Below are 27,766 nucleotides of genomic sequence, written 5' to 3'. Positions count from 1 at the left end.
GGTATTAAGTTTGAAACTCTGATGTGAGGCACATTGCAACTATGGTTGTAATTGTTTATTCATATTCACATTAGTTAAAGCGCTGTAAAAAATTAACTACTTTGACCTAGAATGTTGCCTTCAAGAAAATTGGAAATCAAAAATTTCAACTCTTTAATTGTCTCCAATGGAAAACAGAAAACTGAAGATGAAATCATTTTCCTTTCCCAGTAGTTAAATATCTTTTCTCCACTTTACATTTCATCCAGCTAAAATTAAACGGCTCTAACCATCCAAAAATCCTCCAATGTCCTACAAAGTAATTTCAATTATATTTGACATTACTATGTCAGTTACGTTTGGGCGCTGACTCACAATATCTCTACTCCCTTCCAAAGAAGTCATTTTCTCCGTGCCTCACTGCAAACAAACTCAGTCATGTTTTACGTTACTTTTTTTTATTTATTTTATTTTTTTACAATCTGCAAACATGACCAGCCACTGGCACGGCCACTCGGACGGAACAGAGTTTTTCTCAGAACGCAACACACTGCACGCGGATGTGCCTGCACATGCACGTGCTTCCACTTTATTACCTGTTCTAGCTGATACACCAAAAAATGGTTTTTACCGTATTTTCACCACTATAAGGCGCACTTAAAAGTCTTAAATTTTCTCTAAAATAGACAGTGCGCCGTATAGTTCAGTGCGCCTTATATATGGAAAAACAGAAAAGCAAAAATGAAAAACCACCACTGTCGGATATTAAAAAAACACAAACGCCTGAACTGAAACAATACTGTTAAATATGCAGATGCCATCTTAGTTTACAACATCTTCCATCATATAGCTCCTCCCCCACTGCAAGATTTTATACAAAAAAACATCAACAATGGCTGGCTCTAGAGGTGACTGTGTAGTGAGTGCTTCATACCAGGAAGTCTATAGCAATTGATGTATTTTCACGACTATAAGGCGCACTTAAAAGTCTTACATTTTCTCCAAAATAGACAGTGCGCCTTATAATACAGTGAGCCTTATATATGGAAAAATGTCATTCATTGAGGGTGCGCCTTATAATGCGGTGCGCCTTATAGTCGTGAAAATACGGTACATTGCTGCATTTTGTCACTTTTTCGCCTATCTTGTTCAAAAAGTCCCAATTTTGACCTCTGAACATTTTAATTCATACATTTTTGAGCCATTGGCTGCCCAAAATGTCCAAAATATGTTGAAAAAAAGGACAAATAAGATTCCCCTCATTCATATATATATACGTATATGTACACTGTAAAAATAAAACATCAGATATGACACATTTGCAAGTGTGGGAATGGAAATACACACAACATATATTTGCACATACAGATTTAGACTTGAATATACAAACAGTGTTTGTTGTATAGCTTTTAACACCAAGCCCAGCTCAGAATAAACGTGCAAACCAACAAATTACTTTGTAAATATTCAACACTATAGCAAATTCATGAGAAAATATGCATCCTGCCATGAAAATTTTGTGGGTTAACATGAATGAATATTCGTACAATTACTATTCTTACAATTCTAACATTTTTTCATCTATCGATACGCAAAAAGTAGTTGATATCAATAAATGATACAAAAGTAAACAAGTGATCTTAACTATCTGCTTATACAGCATCCACGAAGTACTAGTACATGAACTGAATCTGCTAGCATAGCGCTTAGCCTCTAGCCTCGTGCTAATCGCTAATTAGCATGACATTTACATAAGTATAACCCCTATGATAATATTCAATACTTCCAGAACTTCTATTGGTTTCTTATGAATTCTTAAACAAGACATTGTTCAATAAAATATTAAATGACTAGCCCACAATTTAGCATTGTGGCTAATCTATAACCTGCCTTCCTTAAATCAACATAAATATTGACACACTTCAACACAAACGTAAATTAGCCTTTCAAAATAGTACTTAATTATTATTTTACAGGATATTAGCATAATAATTCATACCAAAACTTCCTTATTCTCGAAGCTCTGAGTCTCAATGTGGCCATGTTATTTACCGTTACCACCAGAGGGCAGTATATTCTCCCAAAACACAACACTTTCAAAATGCCATATTAATTAAACAACAATATCAATATTACATTACGTGCCTTCCTGGACTGAAATCTTGAAAAATCAATTTCTCACAGAATCGTCACGTTATTTCTTCGTACTCCTAGCGACATTCTTTTAGCGCCCGATAGCGGACCGAAGGGAATTGTGCAATACTACTAATTATACACTAAAATATCCGTTTCATTAGTGTTTGCGTCAGGTTATTCTTGGTTATCCTGCGTCTGACACTTATCATCATAAGAGCTTCTTTCACGTAGTGCTAGCTTAGCATCTTTTGACGTGTGTATATTGACACAGTCTCTTGCAGTCCGTCAAGCGGGAGGGCCGCAACCTTCGCTTCGCTAGACGTGAATGCTTGCTTTATTTATTTTTTTGCGGGGAGATGCATCTCTCTCCGCCCTAAATTTAAATGTACGGGACATATATGTGTGGATGTGTGAGACATGTTGACAGCAATGTGACCGAATTTTAATAAAGGGGGTCCTCATTTCACCCTTGCAAAATGTCTGGGTCGACGGAAGGAATGTTTTAGTGCTTTGTGATGAATTGCGCAATAAATGGCGTTTTGGTACAGTTATTAGACCAGAAAAGGCAGTTTTTTTGTAGAAATTGCAGGTTTTTTTCTCTAATTTAGTAGAATTTGTCGCTGACTTCATTTTAAACTCAAGATTTAGTCAGATTGATTGATTTAGACTGGGAGATAGTTTCTTATTATGGATTTTTATATCATTACTTTTTCCCCAAAAAATCAAGAAAAATTTAAGTATCGGTTACTAATACGATATTTAATTAGATTTATTATTAACAAATTATAATCGGATATTATCATTTTAATCTCTCTAGATTTATTATTATTATTCGCTAGAGCAGCTTGAAAAAGTACACCCTAATTGTTTGTTGTTATTAAAAAATGTTATTTAAAAAATTAAAATGTAAGCGATTATTTGCTGTTGATTTTATTTACTTTTTAAATTTAAGATGTCTTAAAACTTCATTGTTTTGATTTTTTTAATCGAAATACAAAAAGGGAAAAGGAAAAATAACATATTTTCTATTAAGAGGCTAAGAAAACAGGATTTTTGACCATTTTTACGTTAAATAGAATCCAATTAATTTGATAACATATCAATTGATAACCGATGGATCTAACTAAGGTTTATTCCATGACAAAGTCCTCATATTAAATTGAAGTTTCACTTCAAATGATAAAGCTTTGTCCTTAATTCTTTGACTAATTTCTTTCCAGTGGAGTTTCCTCCTCTCAGAAAGACGACAAAGACTTATTTATCTAAAAGCGCTAGCAAACACTGCGGCCTTCATTGGGATTTTCTTTCAGTTTTTTAAACATGTTACATAACATTTCATAATTTTTTTTCACCCCCTCCAAAGTTTGAATGCGGTAGAATGTGAAGGGGAAGCATATAAAATTTACGTTACTTGCTCGGAACACTCACTTCCTTATTCTGCCGCACAGATTGGCTTCTCATGCCCCGTTGCATGATGGGATACGTGGCTATCCTGCACTTTTTTGGACCGTGTGCCAGGCTTGTATTGGCCCAACTGGTGAGTCTTGCTGGCGTGTGTTTATGTCACTCAAAAATGTGGAATTATGGATGTCAATGCAAGGGCTTGTGATAATATTCATTTAATTTCTTTGCGGCCATTGTCGGCAATGAACGTCAAATTCATTTGAATTATCGGTCCAAAAGAATTGGACGTCTTATGCTGTCAATGGCAACAAATTAATGAATTACCATTTCATGCATGAATTATGTAATATTTATATGGGACTGTGTATTCAAACATGTGGACTGGTCTTGAGTTAAGTTGTGCTAACCCATAATAGTAATAAATATACTATAGTGATAGATAATACAATATAATTCTAAATGCTATACATATTTAATGAGATACATTTATACTTATGTTGGAGCATGCAGTAATCTAGTTTAAACATATATATTTTTGTTTAAATGTCACTTATGATGCTTTATTAGTTTAAAAATTGAGTTAAGCAGTGCCAACCCATAATAGTAATATATATATAAAATATAGCAATAGATAATACAATAGAATAATTAATGCTATACATATTTAATAAGATACATTTAAAATTTATGTTGGAGTATGCAGTAATCTAATTAAAAAACATATATATTTTGTTTAAATGTCACTTATGATGCTTTATTAGTTTAAAAATTATCTCTAACATGGCCCACGTTCCTTATGTTACCCACACCATGCTTTGACGAATGTGTTGTGCAATATCTCGCCGCTAGAGGGCAGCACCGTCGCGGGACCTTCCCCCTCTTCCCCCCGGCGGCGTGCACCGAGTATTGGGGAAGAGCGGCGGAAAGCGGTAGGGGCGGTGAAGGTGCTGGACTGGACCCCTGAGAAGGAGTCGGGTAAAGGGGTTTGATGTCTCCCCGTCAGTCTGGCTGTGCTTGGCGGCGGTTAGCCGTTCGTTGACCGGACGTGAACTTCTCCCCAGCTTCCCCTCGGGTCCACTTGACTCAGGGAGGGGGGCTATAACGAGGAAGTGGAGGCAGCTGGGGACACTTGATGACCTGTTGGGGGGTGAGTGCAAATCAACGCAACTTTTGTTTGTCGACTTGGCTACGAATGGAATTACTGATGTTTAGTGCTGTTTTTTATGATAGCGACGTATGTTGAAGAGGTCTATAAAAGTGGGGGTTGAATTTTAAAACACGCTGACTCGGTTAAGTTGGAGTCAGGAAGTTTTGTTGTGGCGCAGGCGTTCAGTTCCCACGCTCATTCATTTGTAACATCACATAGCAACACGAGGTTAATGTCATCTAGTTTAGCTTAAGCTAGCTTTAGGTTTTTTAAATAGATCTATACTTTTTATATGGTCATTCACTGTCACTCATCAGTAAATCTTCAAGTGGATTAGACTTCCACTGGTATTAGACGCATGATATTCAATAGTTGGTATTGACGGACGTCCAATTCATTTCAAGTGGGAGGGATGGCAGCCAGAGAAGGATTGTGCATCGTTCAAATTAATTCTTATGCATACAATTACATACAAAGGATAGTGATATAACTACAACTAAAGTGTAAGATTGTCAAAAGTATCATAAAGTATACACGTTTTGATCTTGATTTAAAAAAAAATCTGAATATGATATTTGATTGCTAGTGTTACTGTATTTACTCGCATTTAAGCCACTCCCACATATAATCAGTACCCTTAAAATTGCCTTAAAATTGTTGAATTTTACAATTTGTTGCGTATAAGCTCCCCCTGATTCACAATTTTAACTTCCATATTTATGGTTTTAATCGGGAGTACAATGGTGTTACTTTGAAGGGAAAATCTTAAGAAAAATCATCATGTCATATTTCTGAGATACTGTATGAATCAAAAGCACATTATTAGGGCCATATTAATTCATCCAGTAATTGTTGTTTTCTTGCTGCAAAACAGAAAATAACCAACAAATAGTATATCTTACTTTGCCGACATAAGTTTATTTATTATTTCTGAGGAAAGCTAGTTATAAATGCCATTGATAATGTATTGACAAATCATTAAGGTTCTTATTATCTTTATTATATGTTAATTTACGAACTAGGCGAATATTGCAAGATATACGGGGCTTGTTTCACTCATCTAATCGAGAATGTCATAAATTATATTCATTTGGCAGGCTGTCTCAAAGGTTAAAGACGCAAACGTACAGGTTTAATCAGTCCCTTTTACACAGCCTGTAAAAACTGCCATTTTTCTGCTGATACTTTGTCTTGTTGGAAGATATTTCTACTTTGTGCCAAACTGTCATTCTCTGCATGGTATTTCTTTGGATGGTGAACTGCTGTTTTGATGTGTGATATCAGTTTTCTGGATTCTGTGTGAAAGGTAACGTTTTTTTCCCTGTAATCCCTAAAGGTTTCCACTCTCTAGTAATTCAACAGTTACTCTAACTGGCTTTTTTTTGTCTTAAGTTTTAGTTAGCATGTTATTTAGCATGTTGCTCGCCAACTGATATTACAATTATAATGCAATTGGGTAAAAAATGACTATGTTTGCCATTTTGGTTTGTACTGCTTTAACTTATTGTTAGATTCACTTTAACACTATGACAAGTATTTGTTTGGGTTTGGATTGTTTACAGGAAGGTTTCACAAGTCGGGTCCAGTTTTACGAGTTAAGTGTTTTCATTAGCGGTGGCTTTATGCTTCATTGTTGGTCAAGAATACATTCCGTTTTGCGAAACGCGCCGTAAAAAGCGTTATATATGCGTGAAAACTATTAAAGTAAGACCTGACAAAAATATGATGGTGACACTTGGGAACATTTGTCGTCATCTCGCTTATTTAAGTCTTGTTGGAACAGGAAGTTCAATGCTATTTGCAGCCAAAAGTAGCACCAAAATATACCATAGAAAACTATTTGTAAGGTCTGCAAAATTTGTGATAGTTGGCAAAGAGCACAAATATAATATATTTTATGATATATATAATATATAATAAAAGTGGCGCCTCATAGCATGTATTTCTGTACACTTGTATCTCTGCTCAAGTCCGCCAAAGGCCCTCCTTTGAGTTTTTCTGCCACTTGTCACCACCTCCAGGCTAAGTCGGGATAACGTATCTTTTAGTTAGCGTAGTCCGTCTGTATACATTTCGCCTCCGACCCCAGCTGGGCCTTGGCGCGTCCCCCCGCAGGTCCAATCTCGACGTTATTTATAGGCGGCAAGGTCAGCTGGAGATTATTTGAGATATGTCATTGGAGGAATGGCACAACACAAGCAGACCGCCTCCAAGGTTGAACTGTTCACAAGTGCGTTTGCTTGTGCAATCGGACAAGAAAGGTGGAATTTACTAGGTGCCATTGACGGTGGTTGACGTTTAATCTATTTAAAGTGAAAGCGCTCGCGGTGAAGTGTGTTTTTGCTATCTTAATTTATTCTTACAACTGAAAGAAACGAACTCTGGAGTAGTTTGGAAATGAATGTGCTGAGTCATGGCGTTAATCCGTGTTCACAACAGTCAGATCAAAGGCAGATTAAAAGTCGCATACTGCAAATTCTACTTCCACGCCTTGTCAAGTCTTCTAATCTATTGGAGTTGCACCTTCAGACACATTTTTCCCACTTAATCCGCGAATAATTAAAGGCGAATGGCTAAAGATGTACATGAAAAGACAAACCCCTTGCTATTTGGAATAGGTAAAAGTGGTTGTGAAATTCAAAGAAATACTTTTCATTCCTTTTTTTAACCAAATTTCTACAGTGCCATTTATTGTTCAAACTTCTCTTTTTGTTTTGATTTTCTGTATCGAGCCATTAATGTGAAGAAAATTCAATAAAAAAATACATACCAAAAAAAAAAAAAAACAAGAGTCACAAATGAAGTCTTAAGGACATTTTCAGTAAATTATCATTAAAAAACACAGCATGATTGTCCACTACTCACAAAAAGTTTGGGATCTTGGATTAAAATTTTAAGATGAACCAAAATGAAAAAAAAAATTGGTATGTATTTTTTTATTGAATTTTCTTCACATTAATGGCTCGATACAGAAAAATGACCCATATATAATATATATATTTTTCAGTGGGTGTTTAAGTAAATATTTGTTGTGCGGAACATGTCATTCTGCGAACTAGTTTCTTAATGCACCAATAGAACTTTTCTTCTTGTATAACAGAGGTTTCTTTTCATACATTGACGGATGTGGCAATGTGACTGGCTACCTTGCAAAGTTGATGTTGCTTAACTGTGTGGTGTCATGCTTTCTGCCTTTGTGTCACCAGAGGGAAGGAACAATAGAGTGCAGCGGCCCAATCTAAAGTTGAACCGGAGCGGACCTACGACATGTTTTCCCTCAGGCTCGGAATTTCGCCATCCTGACATGGATAGATCACCTCTTTTGTAGAGCCTCGACCCAGAGTTTCTTCACCTTTACCTCTCCATTGAGGCAGACGCCAGTGCAACTCGTAAAATTTGACAAGTTATCCTAGAACTGGACATGTTACTACACACGTAATGTCCGAACCCTTTGACGAAGAGCAATTGGATGGCGGCGACGGTCTGAGGCGGGACAGCAAAGACGTCGCCGCCTTGGTTTCTGAAGATGACGAGCCCGACTTCCAGCCAATGGAAGCGGACGTGAAGATGGACATGTTTCCGGAAGAGGACATGGAAGACGATGACGACGAGTCGGTGAGTTCTTGTTAAATGTTTTGTTGTTGAGACGATTTTTGTGAGCTATTTCTTGCTTTCAGCCGTCCGAGCGACAGATTGTGGTAGGAATTTGCTGCATGATGAAGAAGTCCAAGTCCAAACCCATGACACAGATTCTGGAGCGCCTCTGCAAGTTTGACTACATCGAGGTGGTCATTTTTCCCGAGGATGTTATTTTGGAGGAGCCTGTAGAAAAATGGCCACTGTGTGACTGCCTCATCTCTTTCCACTCGAAAGGTACGGTTATATGCTAAGAAACGTATATTATATCTGAGATTATATTCACTCCAGGAAAATGCTTTAAATGCTATTTAATTGCAAAAAAGGCAAATTGTTAATAGATATGTTGAAAAATGCAGGTTTCCCACTGGACAAAGCGGTGGAATATGCCAAGCTCAGGAATCCACTGCTCATCAATGACCTCAACATGCAGTATTTTATCCAGGACAGGTACAGTATATATATAAACACAGTAATGCTATTTCATAGATTAGAAGTATCAAACTCATATTTGTTTCAGGTTATTTACTTATATGGAGTATACACGACAAATTACATTTACACATAAGTAATGACGGATTGTAATCATAATGTTTGGGCAAAAGTGGCTGCCAGGGACACTAAGAAGTAATTATTGTTTGGTTGGTACATCAGGAGGGAAGTGTACAGGATCCTTCAACAAGAGGGGATCGAACTACCTCGATACGCCGTGCTCAACCGGGACCCCGACAACCCTGAAGGTAAAGGCAAGGGGAAAATGCATTAGGCGGGCGAGAAAGATTCATTTAAATATGATTTGATGTCTCATTATTGCAGGTTTTTACACACTAATTTAATTTTTGAATTTTGTCAAATAGTATTCAGAAATATTTAAGACACATTCAGATCCATAACCATTAAAATTGTACAATAAAAAATATTTTTGTCATGTTTGCCTCTGCATAGTTGAAACCGATGATGTAATCAATGGGGAGGATTCTGGCAGACAGAAATACTGTTTGTGGCTCAGTCAATTCTAATCTATCAAATTCAGTAAAGTACCCCCAGAGGTGACAATTGGACTTTAAAGCACTTCTGTTACTTTGTTTCAGAATGCAACCTTGTGGAGGGGGAGGACCACGTGGAAGTCAACGGCGAGGTGTTCCCGAAACCTTTTGTGGAGAAGCCAGTCTGCGCCGAGGACCACAATGTCTACATCTACTACCCGACGTCAGCGGGTGGCGGCAGTCAGAGACTCTTTAGAAAAGTAAAATAAATGACATAGCCGCTATGGTGTCTATTCCTACATACCACTTGCGATTGACTCAAGTGCGACACTTTGCCATTTTTCAGATCGGGAGTCGTAGCAGCGTTTACTCCCCAGAAACCAGCGTTAGGAAGACTGGCTCTTATATATACGAAGAGTTTATGCCTACAGATGGTACTGACGTGAAGGTAAATGCTTGTTCTTGTTGTACGAGCCGCGAATGTTGTATTGTCTGCAGAAATTTAGTTTTTGGGAATTTTTGTCTCAGGTGTACACGGTGGGTCCGGACTACGCCCACGCAGAAGCCCGCAAATCTCCAGCGTTAGATGGGAAAGTGGAGAGAGACAGCGAGGGGAAGGAGATTCGGTATCCTGTTATGTTGACGGCTATGGAGAAGCTGGTGGCGCGAAAAGTCTGCTTAGCATTCCAGGTAAGCACATTTAAACTAAATGCATTTGGATGGGTTTCATGATACTTCCCATCAGAAATGGGTATGGAAAATGTCTTTAATTAATCTTTTATTTAAAATAATAAGAATGAAACCTAAAATGATCAGTTAGAGCAGAGGTCGGGAACCTTTTTGATGAAAAGAGACATAAACAATTGATATTTTCAAACATTATTCCTTGAGAGCCATACTCCGAATTTAAAAGTGAAAATACATGAAAATGTGAGCATTTATTATTCATTTCACCACTTTGAAAGTAAAAAAAAGTCTGAATTCTTTTGAGAACATTATTTCACTGTTGCTAATCAATGCAAAAGAGTCTAATGAAGAAAAATTATGATTTAAAAAGGCGGAGAGCCATATATATCCATCAAAAGAGCCACATATGGCTCCCGAGCCATAGGTTACCCTACCGCTAAGTTAGAAAGTATTTAAAAAAAAATAATAATTATTTGTGGCATCAAAACCTGATCAAAATTGACGGTCACTCTTGGGCAGATTCATTTGCATTTCTTTTGTGCAGAACATTGTATTAAACTAAAATATTAAAAGTAAATATCATTATCCACATACAGGGTGAGCTTGATAAACCATATTGTGTCCATTTTGGCAGCAAACCGTGTGCGGCTTCGACCTCCTCCGAGCCAACGGCCACTCGTTTGTCTGTGACGTCAACGGTTTCAGCTTTGTCAAGAACTCCATGAAGTACTACGACGACTGCGCCAAAGTTTTAGGGTAGGTCTTACAACTCCCAAGTGGGAATCGTCAAAATGTCAAACACAATGAATTAGTCTCTCTGACAGCATGTATTGTCAAAGATACACCTATTTTTTTTTTTCCTCCCCCTACGGCAGAGTCATAACTCTTCCGCGATGGCTTTGCAGTTTAGCGGCCTTTTGATTTATCACAGCCACACTTCAAGTACACTCGGAAACGTGACCACAACATTCACGATAGTTGTAATTGAAAACCGCCACATGTTAAAGGCCATTTTTACACGCTTAGAATTCATTCCTTGGCAGCCAAGTGTGCAAATGAAATGAGCTTTAAAGTCACACTATTATGAGTTTTTATACAGTAATTAAATGATAGAATTTTGTCAGAGTATTAGAAAATGTTTTGCACTTTAGTTTAAGTCAGGTGTGGGCAAACTATGGCCCGCGGGCCACATCTGGCCCACGAGGCGTTTTAATCCGGCCCGCTGACATTGTCCAATTTTTAAAAAATTATTTTATTTTTTTTATCCCCAAGATGGCGCCGTCATGCGGAATCCAGTGGCAGTAGCTGTGTCCACTCTTATTTGTTTTTCGTGTTTTACAGCCCCTCTATATTTTTTTTAATTACATTTGAATATTTCTTAATACATTTCTTTTTTACTTTACTTTGTACTATATACTTTTTACTTTAATGATGATTGATGAGTATGTTAATACTTTAGTCCTTTTTTTTGTTTATATTTCATATGTACTGTTAACGGATGCACTTTTTTATCTGTATCGTATCTTGTGCTGACCCCGCCCATCTGTCAAATTTTTAAAGTTCCCCGGGCCCAAAAGTTTGCCCACCCCTGGTTTAAAGTGTCTGACAAATCAACTTCTCTCATCAGTTGTTTTCTCTATTGCTTCCGAAGGAACATGGTCATGAGAGAGTTAGCCCCCCAATTCCACATTCCTTGGTCTATCCCGATGGAGGCTGAAGATATCCCCATTGTGCCCACCACCTCAGGAACCATGTAAGTCTAATCTAGAAACAGTAAGACTCCAAATATATTTGGATATGATCCTTTAGTCATTGTACATTTTCAAATGTAATTCATTTTTTTGATGTGCTTATTCTGAACAGATAAAATGTGATTTTGACATGTTATGGTTAAAAAAACAAAGCTTCTCTGATGTCAAATTGCAGAAGTAATTACTGTAATCACAATTCATTTTCTTCATGACGCAGGATGGAGCTGCGATGTGTTATCGCCATTATTCGCCATGGCGACCGCACACCAAAGCAGAAAATGAAAATGGAGGTTCGACATCCTCTGTACGTATTTTAAGGAAATTATGTCCTTTTGTTAAGATAACACAAGAATGAATAAAGCTTGATGTGTTTTTAATAGGAAATTTAAGAGGTTATTACATTTTGGAGTCAAAGGTCAAAGAGGTCAAACATGTTTTAGCATTCTAGATAAATCAAGAAGGAATAAAGGGATGACTATAAAAGTTGGAAAATATGTTTTTAATGTGAAATGAAAGAGGTAATTTACTTTTTGGGATAATCAGGTAAAGGTCACAGAGAGAAAATGAATTTATCATGATTATTTGGTAATGGATTTGCCTATTTAACTCTTAACAAATGCTCTAACTTTTATGTTTAATTTAATTTTAATTTATGTTATTTTCTTACAGATTCTTTGAATTGTTTGAAAAATGCGGAGGCTACAAGTCAGGAAAGCTAAAGCTGAAAAAACCCAAACAACTTCAGGTGAGTGTTCAAATATAGTTGAACTAGCGAACACCAACGCATAAATGAACACTGAGTGTTTATTGACATTCTTAGTTGAAGTTTTTACATAAAACAAAGAGAATTGCACGTCGTGTTTGTAATGAAAACAAATAACTTGTAAAGGTCTCCTAGCTTCATGCTATTTTTGTTTTGAAAAAGTGCTTCTGGGGGTGTTAAAATTGGTATGTTTATTATATCCGTCAACACACCTTAAATGTTGGTATATTTTTGCTTTTGGGTCAAGTAGGGGTAGTACCCCAAGATATATGTATATATATTTATATTTTTTTTTCATGAATTAACTCCTTGTTAACATAAATAAACGGTAATACTACATAAAAAAAATTGTATTTTTCAAGAGCGAAGTACAAAATTGCAGAAAAAATACATTTATGATGGATTAATTGAGCATTTGTTCTATTTTCCTCATCTTCCAGGAAGTTCTGGACATCGCTCGCTTGCTGCTACTCGAACTTGGTCAACACAACGACTGTGAGATTGAGGAGAAGAAGTCCAAACTGGAGCAACTCAAGACCGTCCTGGAAATGTGAGTTCCAAAAGCACACATACAAATATTTCAGCTTCGTCTCCCCCGCTTTCCACTCATCCTCAAGTCATTGTGTCACCCAGACGTGTCCTTCTTTCTCCATTTTTAATCTTGAATTCCCTCATCATGCCTCTAACGTTCATCTTCTCTTTCCCTCCTCTGCTTCTTTCTCCTTTCTAAAAGGGAATCCAGCTTGATTGACACTCAGTATGCACCCTCTGCCTTTATTATATAGTTTTAAATGTTTTTTTTCCGAAAGGATGCTTATTTACTTCCCTCCTTTACATCTTAAGCAAAATATTCGGAACCCGCATGAGCCTGTTGATGTTCACTTCAGTTTAAACTTGAACATCATTTAGCATACTTAGTCCTGTTCCAATATTTTGGGCAGCATTTCACGTGAAGTAAATACTCAAGTTTGATGCTTAGCTATTAACAGGACACACATGAAAACTGAAAAAATGTGTGCGGTGCTGCTGTGTTAAATTTGAAGTCTAAATCAGCCTATATTCATCTTTCATTTGACTCTTGTCTATAACAAAGCTATCTCCATTTTAATTATAAATCTCACAAGGATCAAAGTTACTAGACCAGGGGTGGGCAAACTTTTGGGTCCGGGGGCCATATTGACTTTAAAAATTTGACAGATGGGCCGGGTCAGCACAAGATAGGATACATAAAAAAAAGTGCATCCGTTAACAGTACATATGAAACCTAAACAGGAAAACAGGACTCAAGTATTAAAATACTCATCACTCATCATTAAAGTAAAAAGTACTAAGTAAATTAAATTCTAAAATCTAGATTCTAAAAGGTTTTTATTGCATTTTGTGCAAAGGTTGGGCGATACAATTTTGCACGATTTTATACCCCATTGACCATCACTGACTTTTTCAGATAAATGTACTTCTAAGATTAGTTTTCACAATATCCTTTTCCCTTTTGAGTAGATTTTTGAAGAAGCACTTTCAAACTCTGATGTGGCACATTAAAACGTGTCATTTTCGGAATTTATCATGACTTTGGTCTACTATTTCCAACATAATCCCCATATCTTTTGAGTGATTTTTGTTTCACACAACAAAAGGCGTCATTACTCCTACTCGACATGTGGCATTAGCAGCCCCGTATTTCATTGGCCGCCTGCCTGCCGCAGGCTTTTGTTTTAAGCTCGCCGTCCGTCATCATGTGACTGCTGGGGCAGCTGCCTACTCCATAACGGAGAACTCAGGACTCATTAGGCCCCATTTTAACTGTCAGATTGTCAACATCAAACGACACAACAGCGCTGGTGCACTACTGTAGGCGACTGTATTGCTCGGTGTGTCTTCTGTTCAATCAGATTTAGCATTACGACTAATTGTATTTCTGTGTGTGTCTGTTTTTCTGCCTCACGTGCATTTGACACTGTTTTGCTCGTTCTCCCTTTCTCTGCTTGTTTGTGTGTGTTTATATTCGTGTTTTTGTGTGTATGTGTGTGTGTATGTTCATGTTCATTTGTGTTTCTTCCCACTAGGTATGGTCACTTCTCAGGAATCAACAGAAAAGTCCAGTTGACGTACTTGCGTAATGGACAACCAAAAGCTTCTAGTGAAGAAGAAGGTAATGTGATATTTGTATTTTTGCAATTGTGTACATAATATATTACATAGAATAGTATAAAAATAAAATAAGTACTACTAAATAACAGACTATCAATTGATAACCTACATTTTGACATCCAACAATGTGGATGTGGAGTTATAAATATTATATTTTTTTAAAAAAATAAAAAATAGTTACTTGCCTTGGTTAGCTATTTTGTTTTTTAAGGGGAGGGGTTACAAAAATTAAATAAGTTTATTTTAGTTGATTTTATATTCATATTAACCCATTTGTATTAAATTTAAAGTTGGGTTTTCTGATGAGTACTGCATTTTTTATAAAATACTACATCAATTTTATTACGGAAAAAAAATCAAGTTAAGAGTGCGTGATTATTATTTGTAGACCACACAGAATCATCTCCCTGGCCTCATCTGGCCCCCCGACCTTAGCTTTGACACCTGTGCTTTAAAAAGTACAGCGGATCATATGCAAATCCAACTTAAAGAGAACTATACAAATTTCCCAATGCTTCTGGTTGAGAGACTCCAGATGGACACTCAATATATAAACAGAGGCTCTTTTATGAGGTTTTTGCTGACTATTTCTGTCTTACGCACCAAGAACTCAGCTTACTGCTATTTGCAAATACACAGGTGAACACATCACACACTGTATGTCGGCAAATATTGACACAAGTGTAAATTAGAATCTCCCAGAAATGGAATCTCCAAAACGTGTCAATGCTGTTTGTTGTTCAGATTCCAAGAGGGAGGGTCCGTCTCTCCTGCTGGTCCTTAAGTGGGGCGGCGAGCTGACGCCGGCTGGCCGGGTTCAAGCCGAGGAACTGGGCAGAGCCTTTCGATGCATGTACCCTGGAGGCCAAGGTACGTGATAACCACGATGTGCCAAAATATCGTTTTGTACGGTGTCAGATAGATGAACTGCCTGCAAGAACACACAACAAGTCAATTTTATTTGACTTTTCAAGCTTATCAAGCTAAAAAAACAACATAAAAACAGCTATCCAACAATTTCTACTAATCTGTTGCAACAAGTTCACTGTCAAAACCTCAAGCACAATTGCCTCTTCCTTTTCCCCCATCATTAACTTCTTCATAGACACTGTATTGTAAATCCATGCATGAAAGGGAAGGAAAAAAGAAACCCAACAAGCTCAGGACACAAAGTGACTACTTCTTTACACTTTCTTCTATCACAAAGTGACTCTGCTCTTTTCTTCCTTCTCACCACCGGTCTTTGCTTGGTGTAAAATCCACTAGCCGGTGGCAACCGGGCCCTTGCCTGTGACTCCCCTATTGATTTTGGTAAGAGACGGTTGACCTAAATTGCGCCGTCTTCTAATTGATTTCTTGACGTGATCTGAATACGTTTCACTAATCCGTCCACTCACAGATTGCTGTGGATGAGTGCGCTTGCCGTATTTACTCGCATGTAAGTTGCACCGTGAAAATTGCCTTGAGATTTGACGATTTCTCGCGTATAAGCCGCCCCCAATTCCCAATTTTCACATCCATATTAATAGTTTTAATAGGGAGTACAAATGTGCTACTTTGAAGGGAAAATCTTGAGAAAAAATCATCATATGTTGTATTTCTGAGATACTGTATGCATCAAAAGCACATTATTAGGGTCAATATCATAAGGAATATAATAATCTGTTCTTTCGATGGTTCATATTACATCACTGTCGAATAAGGGGAAAAAAATAGATCAATGGTGAGTCCTACACCCAAAAAAAACAATCTAAAACAACTCTTAAACCTAAAGCAACAATCTTATGAATTTTATTTTATGTTATGAGTGGAAAAGCTAATGCATGAAGCAGTAGAGAGATAGCATCTCCAGTATTAGCATCATGCTAGCATCTTGTACTGCCTGACTCATTGTAAAAATCAATTTGGGGGTTTATATTCATTCACTTTCATTTCATTGTAATGATGTTCCAGAAGAGGGGGGTCCAAATTAGTTTGGTTTGAGGGCCACTTTCATCAAAATCAAAATTAGAAAGCTTCCACTTGGACTTGTTAAAAAGGGTTGGAATTGGGTTTTCATTTTTTTGATTATCTTATTAAATGACCATTCATTCAATCCATTTGACTGAGGAATGGCAGTCATGGTAGTTGAAATGGATTTGAGGTTGAAGTTAAGACCACAAGCAACAAAATTAAGGATATTTTACTACTATATTGTACAGTTGGAAATAATTTTCAGCACTGTTGACAGGATTAACCCCGTCTAGTGTTATATCTAAGAAATGTATAAGTCTCTTTTGTAATAATATTTGTTTCGGGCCTATAAAAACTAGGAAGAAGCCCACGGGCCATAGTCTGGACACCCCCTGCTATAAAGCACACCATTTCTCTGTTCCTACAAACAGGCCTAAAGCAAATATCCTGTTAAATTCTAACTTTAGAAAAGTCTTAAGACATGAAATGAAAGTGATGCTGCCTTGGGCGCTGTGTCCTTTTATCTGTGTGACGGGTGCAAGGAACCAGAACAAGTCGGTTCTCATCTCTCAACATGTTTGAAATCTGGCCTATGTCCTCGCAGGCGACTACGCCGGCTTCCCCGGATGTGGCCTTCTGCGCCTGCACAGCACATACCGCCACGACCTCAAGATCTACGCCTCGGACGAAGGCCGGGTGCAGATGACGGCCGCCGCCTTTGCCAAGGTGGCGCGACACCAACTCGTCGGCACGCGAGGGAACGTGATAATGCCGATTCTCACACGATTTTTTTCTGAAGGGCCTTCTGGCTCTGGAAGGAGAGCTCACTCCCATTCTGGTGCAAATGGTGAAGAGCGCCAACATGAACGGGCTGCTGGATAGTGACAGCGATTCGTTGACCGACTGCCAGCAAAAAGTCAAAGCGCGGTTACACGAGATCATGCAGAAGAACCAGGAGTTCTCACAAGAGGATTATCAGAAGGTATCTGGGAATCTGTTAGCTTATCATTCTTCTACTTGAAGCTAATCCTTTTTATTTTTGTTCACTTTGGATGACAGCTAGCGCCGACAAACAGCCCCTCGCTTGTCAACTCCATGAAAATGATCCAAAATCCAGTGAAGACCTGCGACAAAGTGTACGCTCTCATCCAGAAACTGAATTCACAAATTAGGAAACAACTTGAGGATCCCAAGTCTTCAGGTAGCTTTTTTAGCTAGCACTGACATCTATAGCCTTATGTAGTCATTATGAAATAATAATAATAATAATCAGACATAGGCTTTGTCATCATCATTGACTGGACAAAAGCCTAATTGTCATCATACCCAGAAACTGCATATGACGAAATTGGTAGTGTTTCTCCATAAGGTGCGTTTTCTTGGCAAAAAAAAAACAAATAAGTGATAAATTCGGACTCGTAATTTGGCATTCTGCCGTTATGGCTACATCACATCACCCCCAGAGTGGATCACTTACCTCTCACTGTCTTTCACTTAACCATCAGTCAGCCAATAGGAGGCAGATCACAGCCCAACGTTTTATTTCATGTTACCTCACCCTGAAGTTATTACACAGAAGGGATTGTGTGTCGTGATACCGCAAGTTTAGAGTCCTGATGAATGTGGGAAAATCCTATTCTTGTTTTGCCTCGTGTCCATGATCATATATTACAGTGGGCAACGAATAGGTGTTTTCTCTTTGATTAATTACCCCAACAATTCTCATTCTTTCTTCTCAAGATCTGCAACTGTACCACAGCGAGACCTTGGAGCTGATGCTCCAGCGCTGGTCCAAACTGGAGAGGGATTTCCGCATGAAAAGCGGCCGTTACGATATCAGCAAGATCCCGGACATCTACGACTGTATCAAATACGATACGCAGCACAACTCTTCGGTGGACCTGGACGACACGCTGGAGCTCTTTCGGCTCTCTCGCGCTTTGGCCGACATCGTCATACCGCAGGTTAGAAGACTCGTGATGGCTAACATCATTTTTTAATTCAGGGCCTCCAAATTTGTCTTATTTTCTGTTCTTTTTGACTGTCGTCAGGACTCTAAATTGGTGTACACGTTCCTCCATTTTAGGAATACGGAATCAGCAAAGCAGAAAAGCTGGACATCGCTCAGGCATATTGCGTCCCACTCATGAAGAAGATCCAGCTGGACCTGCAGAGGACTCACGAAGACGAGGCCGTCAATAAGCTGCACCCCTTGTGAGCCTTACGCTAGCGTTTCTTTAGCCACGATTGAAGAATATATCGTTCTAAATGTGTGATATTTTGCTGGCTTGCAGGTACTCCAGGGGGGTGATGTCTCCAGGTCGCCACGTCCGCACGCGTCTTTACTTCACCAGTGAAAGCCACGTCCATTCGCTGCTCAGCGTTTTTCGTTACGGAAAGCTTTTGGATGTAAGCCTTTGTTTTTTTGTCTTGCTAATAATGTTATCTAGATTTTAGCCCATTTATAAATACTTCAAAAATATTGGTGCTAACTTTTGGATGACTTCTGCTAGCTTATTTTTAAATGTTTGTTTGATTTTTAGGATGAAAAAGACCAGCAATGGAGGCAGGCCATGGATTACCTAAGTGCTGTAACTGAGCTTAACTATATGACGCAAATAGTTATTATGCTGTATGAAGACAACAACAAGGTGATTGCTGTGATTTATCATTTACATATTTATTTTTACATTTTATCTAATCTTTTTTGTAAATACTTTAACATATGGATATTTTACTACTTTTATATTTTGTATATGTACCTGAGGATGGAAAAAAATATAAGTCACACTTTATAAATAGCATTTTCCGGGGGGAAATTATTATTTTATCACAAACAAACAAAAATATGATAAAGTAACAATGCTGAATAGGCATTTGTTAACAGAATTGTTTTTCAGATAACTATAGCCTATAAAAAGACCAACATAACAGGTTGTTGGTGGAGATCATTAAAAAACATATAAAATTCACACTAAAATAAAGTCAAATTTTGATAATAATGCGTCCTATAGTCCAGAAAATACAGTACTACTATTTTGCACTCTAAAGAGCATCATATTTTGTTGAGCAAAACTATGCAATGACAAAAAAATTATTGTTTCTGGCAGGAGCCTTCTTCAGAGGAACGTTTCCACGTGGAGCTTCACTTCAGCCCCGGGGTCAAAGGTTGCGAGGACGAGGAAAACGTCCCGCTGGGATTCGGTTTCCGTCCGGCGTCCTCAGAGGTGACTTACATCAGCACATTCGAATGGCCGCTTCTAAACTTTAATCACTCGCTTCTCTGTGGAAACAGAATCAGGACAAAAAGCCTAACCAAGGCAGCATGGAGGATCTGTCTCAGGACCAACCCGACCAGGCTCTTCTGGTTTCAGAGCCCATCAATATCCAGAGAAGGTCCCCCATGGTCCGAAATCGCAAGACAGGCTCAATGGAGGTAACAAGTTTGCTCTTTACACCGCAAAACTTCCATTTATAAAAAAATCCATAGCGCTTCTAGTACACAGGTGTCAAAGTTGTATTTGTTGACGTCCAGGTTAAAGTTATGGTTTCCTTTAAAGAACTCTTATGTCCGATTCTGATTGATTACTCAATCAACATTTATTTTGATCGTCAAATTCTTTGAAAACAAATCCATTTGTCCAAATCTATTTACGAACAGCACATTAGCAAACATTCTTTGATACTTTTTAAAATATATATATGAATATATATCTTATTATATCCCTTTTGACCCCCAAAAATCGGATTTAATTCTTTAAAATGTTATTTTAAATGTATATATTTTTTTATCTGTAAATACTCTCTGATTCTCTCAATCAAAGATTGAGGAGTACAAAAATTGTTTTAAAATTTAAAATTTGTACTTTTGCGGATGACATCAAATAAAGAGGAGGGGCCAGATGTGTAGTTTGACACCTGTGTTCTAGCACATTCAGAGTCCCGAGTCACGTATCGGTGTTGACGTCGCTCAGGTCCTCTCTGAGACTTCACCCAGCCAGTCGTCCAAAAGCTGCGCGCCGCACCGACTCTTCCCGTCGGGCTCACGCCAGTCGCCCGACATCAAGTCAGCGAGCGGCCTAGGTGGGCTAACTTTTGTGTGTGTGACTTGCGTATGTGTTTATATGCGGGCAGGACGTTCATTTACCTAAACTTTCTCTTCAGCAGTGACCTCTCCTCACTTTCCACCTTTTACTCTTTCATAACTGTCATAGCTAATGTCAGATCATCATAAATGGTGTATTAGCAAAACCCCCAAAGAATATAGGCCAAGGTTAGTTCCTTTCAAGCTAAATGATAGCACTATAAATTTAGTTTCAAACATAAAACATAATTTATGTAGTTTAAACTGCATCATTCTCTCGTTTATTTCAATTTTTAGTTAGCAAGAAACATGAAATTCACATTATTTACTTTTTTTGTGGCAAATCCATTGCAAAACTCATATTTGGTTTAGGTTGAATCCTCTAATGGTGCTTTGGCCACTACCAAGTTGTTTACATGACATCACATGATGTTTATTTTACGTTTGTCACAGGTTACCTGCGCATTTTAAGTATAGCTAGCATGAGAATGTCCTTAGCACTCACCTCATTTGTCGCTAACGCCGTAGAGGTCAAATAAGCAGCAGGTGTCAAAGACACCCTCCAAACCACATGATAGGCAACCCTTATTATAGCAACCAGTGAGTAGATGACTCCATTTTGCCGGGCGGCTTCCCAAGGTCAAAGGACAAACCTACTTTCCAATCTTTTCTTTCTCTTCTTTATTTTCTGTACGCACAAATGAGCAAGTTGTGCTCACACGTGCATCCACGTGAAAAATACACTCATACAACACTCGCTTGCAGTTGGCATGTTGAGGTTTGCAGGAACAAACAGCGGTTTGTTTGTTGACACATTTGCTGGGTTTCTTAATGGAGTTATTCATAGAAACGGTTTGTTATGAATAACAGCAGCTCTTGTGTGTGTTTTTTTTATGCGTGTGATGAACTAATGTTCACCCTTCACCCCCCTCTTCCCCAAACACACACACATACACCCACCCACACCCATACACCCCCATGTCCCCCCCACCCACCCCGACCACCCTCACCTGGCTTATATCACACAGGCTCGCACTGCTCTGGCCTCTTCAGCGCCTCCATGCTGGGGGTGTCCTCTAGCGCCCCCAACCTGCGGGACTACGTACGCACGCACCACCATCACCACCGAAAACCCCCACTGTCCCCCGGTAGCCTGCCATGCCAGATTGGCATGTTTGGTACGTTCACGCCACTGACATCTACTTCCCCCTTAAATACACTTTTCTTTCTTCCCCCTCTCCACAAAATTCTTGATATTTTATCTATATTGTTTATACAAATCATTAGGGCGGCAACAACTACCGTATTTTTTTTTTTTTACTGGAAATTTCTACCTTTGACATCCCGCTTTGACCCTGTGCGTCTTATTTATCATGTTTTTTTCCAGATATATATAGTTTTCTTCTAACTTTGGTTGGGCGCGACTTATAGTCAGGTGTGCCTTACGGTCGAAAAAATACGGTAATTGATTTTCAGATTAGTTGACAATTATTCTTTTTTTTAATTGAAATTGGGCAAAATTGTCAAAATCTTGTTCATTTAGTCCTTTCTTAAATTTGGATTTATTGTTATTTACTTAGTTTACAATTTCTAAACAGAACTGATAAAATTTAAAAAAAAAATATTTTTTAATTTTATTTAAAAATATTTCAAATACATTTATTTTAATTTCTTAGTTTTTTACTCTACAATATTTTAATGTATAATTAAATTTCAATTCAAATACACACGGCTAAAATGTCAAGATAATAACAATAAGATAATAAATATTAACGTGATTAGTTTGGTGGGTCGACTTCTGTTTAAAAATAGTGTTTGATTAAATTAACTATTCAAATATTGTTTTCGGCAGTCATGTACTAGTTACACAATCAAACCCCTTTCCCAAAAAACAGACCTGACCATTCCGATGAGTTGAGTAATTTGTTTGGTGGTCGTCATGGTGATGATGGTGCCGACGCCAGATGCGATTTGCATGAGCCTGCTTGGGGTTCTCGACTTTGGTTGTTTGACGGAAGCCAAATAATCCACACTGAGGTGTTTTCTCGTGCCTGTCCGTCCTTGTTTTTGCTATTTTGTTCATTCTGGGGAAACATAATCGCTCACAATGACCTCACCGGCTGCCGTCGACGGCCTGATCGATGACCAATCCGTATTGACTGGCACTGCCCTGGCAAACTAGATTGGACGTCGATCAACGGCAATCGCAGCCGGTGAAGTAGAAATGATCAGCCTTTTCAATCGGAACTCCTCCGCTGCACACTCTTTCAACGTTCACATCCACCACCAGGGGTGTTTAAGCACCTTTCTTATTTCTGTTTCTGAAGACTTGAAGAAAGTGTACTGTTCACAATATCCGCTAGAGGGCACGCCTGCTTCGTCTATTTTTTGCACTATAAATCAGCAAGTCATATATACAATTGTATACGTATGTCTCATATATACAATTGTATACGTATGTCTAAGGGTATACTTATGTATATATAGTGAACTGTTTATTACTTATGTATATATATTTATGCATATAAATGTATTCATATATATGTATGCATGTGTATATATATGTATGCATGTGGATATATATATATATATATATATATATATATATATATATATATATATATATATATATATATATATATATATATATATATATATATATATATATATATATATATATATATATATATATATATATATATATATATATATATATGTGTGTGTGTGTGTGTGTGTGTGTGTGTGTGTGTGTGTGTGTGTGTAGTTATGTATGTATATATATATATATATGTATGCATATATGTATGTATGTATGTATATATATGTATGCATATATGTATGTATGTATGTATATATATGTATGCATATATATGTATGTATGTATATATATGTATGCATATATATGTATGTATGTATATATATATGTATGCATATATATGTATGTATGTATATATATGTATGCATATATATGTATGTATGTATATATATGTATGCATATATATGTATGTATGTATATATATGTATGCATATATATGTATGTATGTATATATATGTATGCATATATATGTATGTATATATATGTATGCATATATATGTATGTATGTATATATATGTATGCATATATATGTATGTATGTATATATATGTATGCATATATATGTATGTATGTATATATATGTATGCATATATATGTATGCATATATATATGTATGCATATATATGTATGCATATATATGTATGTATATATATGTATGTATATATATATATGCATATATATGTATGTGTATATATGTATGCATGTGTGTATCTATACATATAGATAGATATATATATTTTTTTTTTACAAAATTGTTTTTTGATTTCTATTTTTGCTTGTTTCCACAAAGCCTCCTATAATTTTAATATACTTTTTTTATCATATTTATAAAAAGACAAGATTAGCCGTAACCAAATTTTTAGTCTGCTGGTCTTTATGTGGTGGCCTGTCCCGCATATGAAGTTAACCACTGACTCCTAACAAATGAGGACAGGTTTTGTGACACTGAATTCTCTCTACAACTTTCTTTGCTCTTTCTTTTCTTAGAACTGCATGTCAAGGCTGCTTCTGTTCTTATAAAAATGGTCCAACTTGGATTTGCTTTGGATTTCTATTGACCTTAAGTTGTTGCGAGAGGGTCATGTTTTTCTTTCTGCATGTCCAATCTCGTCCCGGTTCGTCCGCCTTGGCTTGGCACCTCATCTGTCCAAAAGGGGCGGAGCCAGCAGTAACTCCAAGTTACCTCTCTTATCTCCTCAGAACTGTTGTCTATGCCGCCAGTAAAGAGATTTTCTGTGTCATTTGCCAGGCATCCGACTAATGGTATGTCTGCTTTAACTTCTTGAGTTCGTTTCCTACAATTTTTTTTATTTTATTTTTGGCTCCTGCATGAAGGTTTTTTTTTGTTGTTGTTTTTTTATTGTTTTGTTTGTTAGCGCTTACTCATAATTGTCACTTGCACTTTTTTTCAATAACATCACCTTTTTAAAAACAATCATGTCAACCACGTAAAGTAATCCTCATCATCATTCTTCCTCATTTGGTGATGGGCCATGTCTGCTCACTTGAAATTTATGAACATTTTCACAAAATCAGGCCACATTTCTTCACAGTTAGGACTTCTGCTTTTTTTGGGGTAACAGAAAAACAAGATGAAAATTATGTGGTGAGTGTCAAAGTTTAGGCTGTTTTCATTTCTTTTTATATTTGATTTAGTCAACACTCACAGTAAAAATAGTTCCTCTACACAAAAAAAACACCTTAATGGGAGTTTTATTCCAAGTCGTTCATTTTGTCTTTTTTGAGCCCATGTCAGGGTTCACATTATCTGTGATATTCGAGTGATTACTGTATACCGTCATACCCCTAGTGGACAATACCTGGAAGTGCTTTTTAAAAGGAAAAAAACTCTGTGAAAGAGGTTTGGCAAGGTTTGATTTGTTTTCCCAGAGTGATCAATGGCTGACTAAAGATGAGAAAATATTTTTAAAAAACCTAACATTTGAGTTTAATCAGGCATGTTTTTTTGGAAAGGGGATAGACATTAATTTACATAACATCCGACCCCCCCGGTCGACGCTAATAATAAAGATCATCACCCAAAGAGTGAACATACGTCCCATTTTTCAATCTAGTCCATATATTTTGGTCCTCCTTTACTCCACAGCCTTTAATTAGAATTTCATCTGTGCAGGTTTTGAAGGCTGCTCAATGGTGCCCTCTATCTACCCATTGGAGACGTTGCACAACTTGCTCTCGCTGAAGCAGGTGGATGAGTTTCTCAACTCTGTGTGTGAGAGCAGCAGTGAGGCCCACGCCAAGACAATGAAAGGTAGGACCGCCCACCCGCACATCGGTCGTCGATCCTTACGTGAATTGCCGTTCTGACTATGTTTTGCTAGTTGCTATATTTTCCGCACTATAAGTCAAGGCTCGCCTTCAATCAATGGCCTATTTTAAAATGCTATTCATATATTAGGCGTACTGGATTAGTAGACGTAGTAGTTGTAGTGGTACTAGTAGTGGTGGTAGTGGTAGAAGTAGTAGTATTAGTACTCGTAGTGGTGCTAGTAGTGGTGCTAGTAGTAGTAGTAGTAGGAGTAGTAGTAGTAGTAGTGGTGGTGGTGGTGCTCGTAGTAGTAGTAGTAGTACTTGTAGTAGTGCTCATAGTAGTAGTAGTACTTGTAGTAGTGCTCGTAGTAGTAGTAGTACTTGTAGTAGTGCTCGTAGTAGTAGTAGTACTTGTAGTAGTGCTCGTAGTAGTAGTAGTACTTGTAGTAGTGCTCGTAGTAGTAGTAGTACTTGTAGTAGTGCTCGTAGTAGTAGTAGTAGTACTTGTAGTAGTGCTCGTAGTAGTAGTAGTACTTGTAGTAGTGCTCGTAGTAGTAGTAGTAGTACTTGTAGTAGTGCTCGTAGTAGTAGTAGTAGTACTTGTAGTAGTGCTCGTAGTAGTAGTAGTACTTGTAGTAGTGCTCGTAGTAGTAGTAGTAGTACTTGTAGTAGTGCTCGTAGTGGTAGTAGTACTTGTAGTAGTGCTCGTAGTAGTACTTGTTGGGCCTTACATTGCGCGAAACACGGTCCTCATTGAGTGCAACGACGCTCCCCGTTTGCTCTGGTCTCCCTCCGGCAGCTCTGTCGGGCCTCTTCGACTCTCAGAGCCAGACGTCCCTGTACAGCCCCCAACAACCACTCTCCTCGTCGGGGTCCGAGACGTCGCTGCGTCCGACGAGTCAGCCTCTGTGGCGTGAGTTTGGCGCCGCGTACCATCATTTCCACATATTAACTTATCTGACCGAAAACAGATCCCGTTAGAATTGCGAAATGTGTCACGTCAAATGCCATCTAGATGTGAAATGAGTCACTGTAAAAAGTGACTTTTATCCCTTTTTCAAATGTGAAAGTCATCATGTTATAACATCTACACCATACATTTTGCATCCGATGACACACGGATAAACAAACACCCTTTGTTGCCATGTTTTTGAGTGACAGTGCTAACACACTGCTGTTTTTGTTGTTGTAAAGATGGCAGCGTCCCTTCCAGCGCCGTCTCCAGCGCCGGACCTTCGTCGCCCATCACGGAAAGCTCGGGCCTCAGCTTTAACTTTAGCGAGTAAACACACCAACACAACATTTTCACGTTTAATGCACTTTATGATCTTTTTTTTTTGACAGAAAATATTGCCAAGTCCAAAACCAGTCGTGCCGTTAGCTTCTCTCGCTACATTTTGTTTTTCTCGTCAAAGATTTAAAACGGAAAAGTTGCATTTTTGCGTGTTCTTATGGCTAAATTAGCGCCAAATGTGTTAAATGTTCAGATTAATTGATTAAAAAAAAATTCCTTTTTGGGGATGCAGGGTATCATTTAAGGATGTTCTCATAGGTTTTAAGTGAGCGGATTTTACGAACTATAAGTCGAATTTCTCTCGTAAAATTACAATATTTGACATCTTTCTTGTCATATTGCCACTTTAATTCTCGACAAATGGTAGAACTGGAGGTACAATTTCCTCAAAAAAAAATTGATTTATCTGTGTTTTTGGCTAATTCAACTTAAACTCCAGAGTGACTTATACTCCGGAAAGTCCGAAATACGTTAAGAGATGTTTTGTTTTTCATTAATCAAGTATTTTTTTGTTTTTTTTAAGCAATATTTAGTGTCATGTGACCACTTGATAAAACAGTTGAATGCACTGAAAATGCTTGTTAAAAGCAATTCTTTAATAACTTTTGAATGAACTACTTTTCAAACATAAACGCTAGCACTCAAATATTCTTGATTTGTACTGCACTGATTGATTTGACAGGTTTTTTGTGTGTTATATTTATGATGGTTTCATTATTTTTTATGCCAAACCTCCCATGTCCAATGGATTGGATATCCATGAGTTCATATTAGCATATTTCGTTATTATATGCAAACATCTCAACTGCTGTTAAATAAGTTTATGACTTGTAGACGTCCAATTCAATTGACTACTTTTGGCAGCCAAAAAAAAGTCAAGCAAAGTGTTACCCAAAGAAAAGTGGCGAATAAAAGTACTTGAAATCGCA

At 37.6% G+C, this 27,766-nt stretch overlaps 1 protein-coding gene across 7 annotated transcripts; it reads left to right on the top strand.

The window, feature by feature from the left end:
* Positions 1 to 4,407: 4,407 nt before the first annotated feature.
* ppip5k1b (diphosphoinositol pentakisphosphate kinase 1b) lies at positions 4,408 to 27,766 on the top strand. Of its 7 annotated transcripts, none has more exons than XM_077710252.1 (30): positions 4,408 to 4,666; positions 7,873 to 8,281; positions 8,344 to 8,539; positions 8,662 to 8,752; positions 8,957 to 9,042; positions 9,394 to 9,548; positions 9,635 to 9,736; positions 9,817 to 9,978; positions 10,610 to 10,731; positions 11,627 to 11,728; positions 11,944 to 12,030; positions 12,396 to 12,471; positions 12,930 to 13,039; positions 14,556 to 14,641; positions 15,385 to 15,510; positions 17,198 to 17,319; positions 17,393 to 17,575; positions 17,653 to 17,794; positions 18,334 to 18,557; positions 18,680 to 18,807; positions 18,888 to 19,002; positions 19,137 to 19,244; positions 19,704 to 19,820; positions 19,889 to 20,029; positions 20,568 to 20,676; positions 21,706 to 21,855; positions 24,473 to 24,535; positions 25,407 to 25,544; positions 26,343 to 26,456; positions 26,738 to 27,766. In XM_077710252.1, exons 2-30 carry the CDS (start codon positions 8,105 to 8,107, stop codon positions 26,827 to 26,829), a joined length of 3,624 nt encoding a protein of 1,207 aa, XP_077566378.1. In that variant the 5' UTR covers positions 4,408 to 4,666; positions 7,873 to 8,104; the 3' UTR covers positions 26,830 to 27,766. The 7 variants fall into 7 exon arrangements, with proteins under 7 accessions (XP_077566378.1, XP_077566377.1, XP_077566381.1 ...); XM_077710251.1 differs by having other exon boundaries at positions 20,523 to 20,676; XM_077710255.1 differs by lacking the exon at positions 21,706 to 21,855.

Source organism: Stigmatopora nigra, chromosome 2, assembly GCF_051989575.1.
Source record: "Stigmatopora nigra isolate UIUO_SnigA chromosome 2, RoL_Snig_1.1, whole genome shotgun sequence".
NCBI classification, from domain to species: Eukaryota; Metazoa; Chordata; class Actinopteri; order Syngnathiformes; family Syngnathidae; genus Stigmatopora; species Stigmatopora nigra.
The sequence above is the reverse complement of the archived record's forward strand: the minus strand, read 5'-3'. Positions and strand labels throughout refer to the sequence as shown.

Coding starts and splice junctions, on each gene's coding strand:
- ppip5k1b (XM_077710251.1), top strand. CDS start 8,105: ATGTCCGAACCCTTTGACGAAGAGCAATTGGATGGCGGCGACGGTCTG. Junction 10,732..11,626: donor GACTGCGCCAAAGTTTTAGG/GTAGGTCTTACA, acceptor TTGCTTCCGAAG/GAACATGGTCATGAGAGAGT. Junction 18,558..18,679: donor CCGACATCGTCATACCGCAG/GTTAGAAGACTC, acceptor CCTCCATTTTAG/GAATACGGAATCAGCAAAGC.